The sequence below is a fragment of the Protobothrops mucrosquamatus genome, unplaced genomic scaffold, assembly GCF_001527695.2.
Source record: "Protobothrops mucrosquamatus isolate PMUCROS unplaced genomic scaffold, P.Mucros_1.0 scaffold_198, whole genome shotgun sequence".
Taxonomy (NCBI): Eukaryota; Metazoa; Chordata; class Lepidosauria; order Squamata; family Viperidae; genus Protobothrops; species Protobothrops mucrosquamatus.
In genome coordinates, this window is record NW_015386274.1 from 1,464,108 (window position 1) to 1,470,106 (window position 5,999).

Consider the following 5,999-nt stretch of genomic DNA (forward strand, 5'->3'; position numbering starts at 1 on the left):
TAATTTCACTTTTCAAAATTTCTCAAGCTTCTTGAGTTGTTTTCTCCTTAAGGATTCTCATCCATGGAATCCTTGCAAGCTCTAAGTTTATTGAAATTAGCTCTTTTAAAGTCCAAGATTCTAGTTTGACTATGTTCTATTGTTTGTGCTTGCATAATGTTGAATTCCAATATTGCATGATCACTCCCCCCCCCCAAGTTTCCTGTTAGTTCAACACTTTCTGTCATTTCATCTCTGTTAGTGAGAATTAAGTCCAATATGGATGATCCCCTACTTCCTTTCTCTACTTTTGGGGAGATAAAGGTGTCTGCTAGGCTTGTCAGGAACCTGTTTGATCTTCCACTTGGTGCAGAGTTTGTCTCTCAGTTGATGTCAGGGTAATTAAAGTCCCCAATTACTATTGTGACGTGCTTCCTACATACCTTACTTAGCTGACTAGCAAAAAATTCCATCTATTACCTCTGTTTGGTTGGGTGGCCTATAGTACACACCTATGGCAATGTCATTTCCCTCCCTTAATATTGACCCAAATATTCCAGTTCAAAAAAAAATCAATGCACTGAACAAAGAATTTCCATAAAATCTCATTTAATCTTATTTTACAAATCACAATACATTGGACTCTTGATACAGATTTATAAAATGACAATTTACTAACATAACAGGAAGAGAAAAAGGAATTAGAACCCTGATTTCAGGTCAATCAATGCTGAACTCATTTTTTTTAAATAAGATTTTAAAATGTCTTCGTTTTCAAGGCTGACTTTTAATCTATATTGTAACAATTCACAGTAAGTTTTTCAAGTGAATGAAATCAGAAACCTATTAAACTATTCCAAGTTTCAAATATATATAAATTAAAAACACTACTTGTCCTCCTGTTGGATTCCCACAATGCTGAAGCTAGTAGCTATACATCTTTATTGCTAGAAAACCTATAAGAGAACTAGAAAGGTCTAATAGGAAAACTGGGGCAGAGCCTGTTCAGCCTTAGATTCAGGCTCAGTAACTGTTGTCATGCAAGAGACACTTCCAGACAATCAGGGTCCACTTCACACTGTAATCTCATCAGTGCAACTTTTTCCTAGGCTGCAGTTGGGTTTTGAGTGGCAATGTTGAGCCTGCTCTTCACAGGATGGGATAAGATGTTGGCAGAACAAGGGCAAAAACTTTATTAAATTTATTTTTAAAATAAATATATTATTATTACGCCCAACATATTTCATCATTTTTACTTTCTGCCATGTTGAAGTTACACTCGAATACATTCCATGACACAGAGACTACTACATCCAAGGGAAAGTGATGTGGACACACAAAGAAACCAAATATTCCTCCTAAAATATTCATTAGGACAGCAATATCTGATGCAAAAGAAAAGTTTCTTTGCTGCAATAATAATGCCTCATCAGCCCTCCATCTCACAGTATTTTTAGTAATCTTTCCTACCAATTTCCATGGTACACATGCATTTGCATGTAAAAATACTTATTCCCACAAAAGCATTCAGAATGGCATGCCAATAAAGAATTGCCCTGACCATGGACTTAGGGCGTTTCAAGGTCCTACAGCCTTTTGTCCACTTTAATTATTTAAGCTAGCGTCTATAACACTATAACACTGCCTAGACCTCTTTGTTGCAGCACAATGTCCCACACTCTTAGGTTATGACTGGAAATCAAGTTCGTTTTGTAAAACAATAAGGGCTAACACTGGTTTATTACATGAATGCTGTGAGGACAAAGAAATTAGTTCCATGATTTACTTTCATGCTTCAATGTAAAGCACTCATCAAGATGATTTGGTCATTTTAACACATAAATCCTAATATGTTAAAATCCTGAAAGATATCACAGTGATACATTTTTGCTTAGTGTGCTTGTATCAATGTTAGTAACAAAAAATATACATGACTGATACAAGTATTTGGATGCATTATTAAATCTCTAGCCTGAATGTTCTTTCCTGATATGAAGCTATTAATAAACACAATTGTAAGACATTTTTGGGTGTCATGGCAATACTTTTAAGTCTCCTATTTGATAACAAATAGAAGTTAGCAACTTTAAATGTAGATATTTAAATGATAAATATTAAATGTTTATATTTGATATGATAAAGTCACCATGTGATATTTCATGTAAACTTCATAGCTCTGTGAAAAGAGAAATACTAGAATTCTATTATATAACCAAAGATGAATATTTCAGCAGGACACATATCTCAGCTATTCAAGAACACTCAGTGCAATCCTATGCAGGTTTATCTACATGTGAGTCTTACTGTTTTTAATGCTTGTTATGTAGTAATGGTACTAGGATTGTGAAATCAGGCTGCAAGCTTACATACCATTATCTGATAATATATTTTACTGAACTGAACAAAACCCATTTCAATACACATGCACAGGATTGCACTATTAATGTACTATGAAAATAAGAAATCCAGCTATAATTTTGTTACGAGTGCTTTTCAAAGATCGCACATAGATTATGTAAACACATATACATTCCTTTGCCTTTAAAAGCTGAAATCTTCACTATCTGTATAGAGATGTAAACACTGCTTTGATATAAGTCATTTGGTAAGATGCCAGTATAGAAACCATTCATCCCAAATTTGCAGGCTTACAATTGTTTAAATGAGGTTAATATCACATAGTTCTCTGTGCATATAATAATATAATTTTCTCTTGTTAATTTTTATTTTATCCTTGTTTGCTCTTAGATGATGCCTGTTCTGTCCACCCAAGATGTGCAAAATTGGAGATAAAAGTGGGTGTTTAACGTTTGAGTGACTTTAAGCAAAGTGAATTCTCAGAATAATCATAATATGCGATACTAGTTAAAATAAAGCTGCCTCAAACTCAATGTGGTTGTTACATCATCAAGCTGAATCAAATCAGATCAAAATTGAAGATTTTGATGAGCAAGCAGTTAATATGCTGAAAGACCAACCTCTAGTGCAGGCATGTCAAACGCAAGGCTTGCAGGCCAGATCTGGTCCATGATGTGTTTAGATCTGGCCCGCAAGCAGACTAGGAGGAGGAGGTGACTTGAGTATGTATGTATTGGGGGGGTGGGGTGTGAGCTGAAGTGCAGGCAGAACCAGAAAGCCCTGGAGGAGAGTCAGCTGGAGCTGCGGTGTTACTGGGACTCTGCTGAGCCCCAGGATCGGTGTGCACTGCTCCAGATGATCGGGGCTTCCGGCAGCCTTGGAGGGTGGCTGGCAGCCGCATGCAGTCTTCAGGGGAACAGTCAGCTGGGGCAGCCAGGGCTTAGCGGGGATCCCAGAATCACTGCATGCAGCTCCAGCTGATGAGTACTAGGTGAAAAGGCCAGCCGGGTAATGAGTGAACGCATGGGGGAGGAGAGGAGAGGATATAAAAGGAGGGGTTTTGGCAGGAAGGAGGTGTGCAGGGGGGGGGGGAAGAAGGCAATAGGGAGATGTCAGTGAGGCAAGCCTGAGGGAGAGAAGGGGACAGCAACTGGCCCTTTGAGGGCAACCATAATGCTGATGCGGCCCTCAATGAAATTGAGTTTGACACCCCGGCTCTAGTGGATAGATAGGCCTCATTGTGATAGCTACATTTCTAAATTCTGGACTACAACTAGTTCCAATCCGTTTTTGGCAAAAGAAGGCACAAATCATTACAAAGACCAGATTTTTCTTTTTAAATATACCCTTTGTACACAAACTTATGATTCAGCTTGTAGTTAATTTTTGGAGATAAGATTGCATAAATAATTGTATTTAAAATAACACACATTAAGCTGCTTTAAGAGAAACAACCCCCCTCACCCAATAGCCACATTCATTTCTGGATATATGCAATACAATACAAATATTTTAAGAGTCTATGACAAAAGACAATTTAAAAAGTCAAACTCATGAAACCTGTAAAGTGATAAACAATTTACTTATGGAAAATATCATTAAAATAGTACCACTATGAACTAAACTGCCTGAGTTTTCAATTTGCCTGTGAACGTGAAGCAGAGAAGATTTTAGCACAATAAGAAAAAATTCAGTCACAACCAGTGCCATCTCAAGAAAGTGTATCACATAAAAAAATTTGTTCTTCACTGGAATTTGTGTTGTGCTATTAAATTCTTGTGCTAGTTGTCCAAACAAAGAAATGTAGGCAGATCTTTTAATCATTTGGCACAAAGTTATTTTGTTTGGGGCATAAGTCTCTGTCACTGTGAATTAATACAACATTCCATTCATCCAGAATTCACTTTGATTGAAGAGCTTTCTTTATATCATTAATTTCCATCTAAAAAGAAGAAACACAGATTAAATTATAGCCAGCTAGTTATTTTATCAAGCTTTTAGACGCTTTTAATTCACTGTTCAGTTCAACATGCGATTTAATTTAATGTGAGAAATTATTAAGAAAGGGAATAAAATCAGTATGTATAAACTGACACAATATCAATGAGAATGAGAAATCATTTATATTAGTTTGACTTAAATCACGAGCACATTGAAAGAGTTTTAGGAAGGAGACTATAAGGGGAAAATCTGACACAAGGTATCCAGGGCTAGATTTTTCTTTTCTTTTTTAGTTCAAAGGTGCTGCTTGGAAAAGGAATATTGCAAGAAAATTTAAAAATATTTGCCCATGCTGTGTTTTCCACACAAACTGTTCTATAAAGCTATTATTTGCCTATCCAGAAAAGCATACAGAAAACACCAACATATTTTCTCTGTATAGAAAATAGTCCTAATGATTAGAAAATAATACAATGATGAAAGGTTTATCCGAATGAAACACTGACTTAAATTTTACTGATTTTAAGCCTCTCAAAATGCTTTTGGATAATATTTTCTTGGCAATTATAAAACTTCTTAATATAACTTAATAAAATTTCCAATATTTTTCTGTTTTATTTCCTCTTTTTCCTATTTATTAAAAATTGTTTTATATTATACAAAATGTATTGGATTATGAGATACAAGGTTTCATTAAAAATCCATTCAGTTATAAAGCTGATTCATTTATTCATTCATATACAAGCACCTGTAATCGTAGCCGAATCTTTTTTTCTTCATCTAATTCAGACAGCAATTGCTTAATTTCTTTTCTAGGAAAAAACCACAAAATTTTAATGACCATATTTCCAAGGGACCAATGCATTTTTCACATTTCATATCAATATAAGTTATAATGTAACTATATTATACCAGTTATAATTTTTTCTAACTTTACCCCCCTAAAATATAACTTCTCTAATGTAATTTCAGACTTTACTTGGCCCTTACTGCAGAAATCAGAACTTAGAATAATTTTTACTATTATATTCAATAAAGGCTAAATTAATCATGAACCCAAACAGACATAAGAAGCAAAAAATCCTTTAAGATCATGTAAAAAAATACAAAAATTGATTTAGTCATTCTGGTTCTTGAGTACATGTATAATTAATTACAGGAAATAGGTGTTTTAACCAGCTTTCTGATTTCTAAGTATTTTGTGGGAATTAGAACAATTCTATGTACATATTACAAAAACTGCCAAATAGAACTTTCATTTTCTTTCAAGTACATCAATAATGTTTAAATTCAGCCTTAAACTTTAAGATCAATTAGTATTTACAAATGCTGAAAATGCTGTTAAGCAGCCAAAAATGGCAACAATTATGTACAAGATATATATCAGCACATTTGAGGATACCACAATTAAATACATACTGTATATAAAAATATTGGTGGGAGGAAGTGCCTAATTTACTTTCCAAAGTAAAACAGCTAGTTGATCCCAGGTTGGAGAATTTTTTTTTTCCTGACAGCCTGCTGTCATGTGTCTGATTAACGAAACACTTAAAAGGACTTTCAGGCATATTTTCTCCTAAAAGCATTTATTAAGGTTACAGAGACGTCAGTACAGCATGGAGGAAATGCTTAGGTCTGCTTCTCTTCCGTTACGCATATACATTCCAAGCATTTCCCACTCCCTTATTGTAGGGTCATGGTTCACATCTTCCAATCAACTT

At 34.8% G+C, this 5,999-nt stretch overlaps 1 protein-coding gene across 1 annotated transcript in view; it reads right to left on the bottom strand.

The window, feature by feature from the left end:
* Window positions 1–3,839: 3,839 nt before the first annotated feature.
* SH3KBP1 (SH3 domain containing kinase binding protein 1) overlaps window positions 3,840–5,999 on the bottom strand; it is a 196,218-nt gene continuing 194,058 nt past the window's right edge. The window contains exons 18-19 of the mRNA XM_015825255.1: window positions 5,027–5,090; window positions 3,840–4,279 (exon numbers count right to left, since the gene is read on the bottom strand). Coding sequence (XP_015680741.1) covers window positions 4,238–4,279; window positions 5,027–5,090 — 106 coding nt within the window. The 3' untranslated portion in view covers window positions 3,840–4,237. The remainder of the gene's footprint in view (window positions 4,280–5,026; window positions 5,091–5,999) is intronic.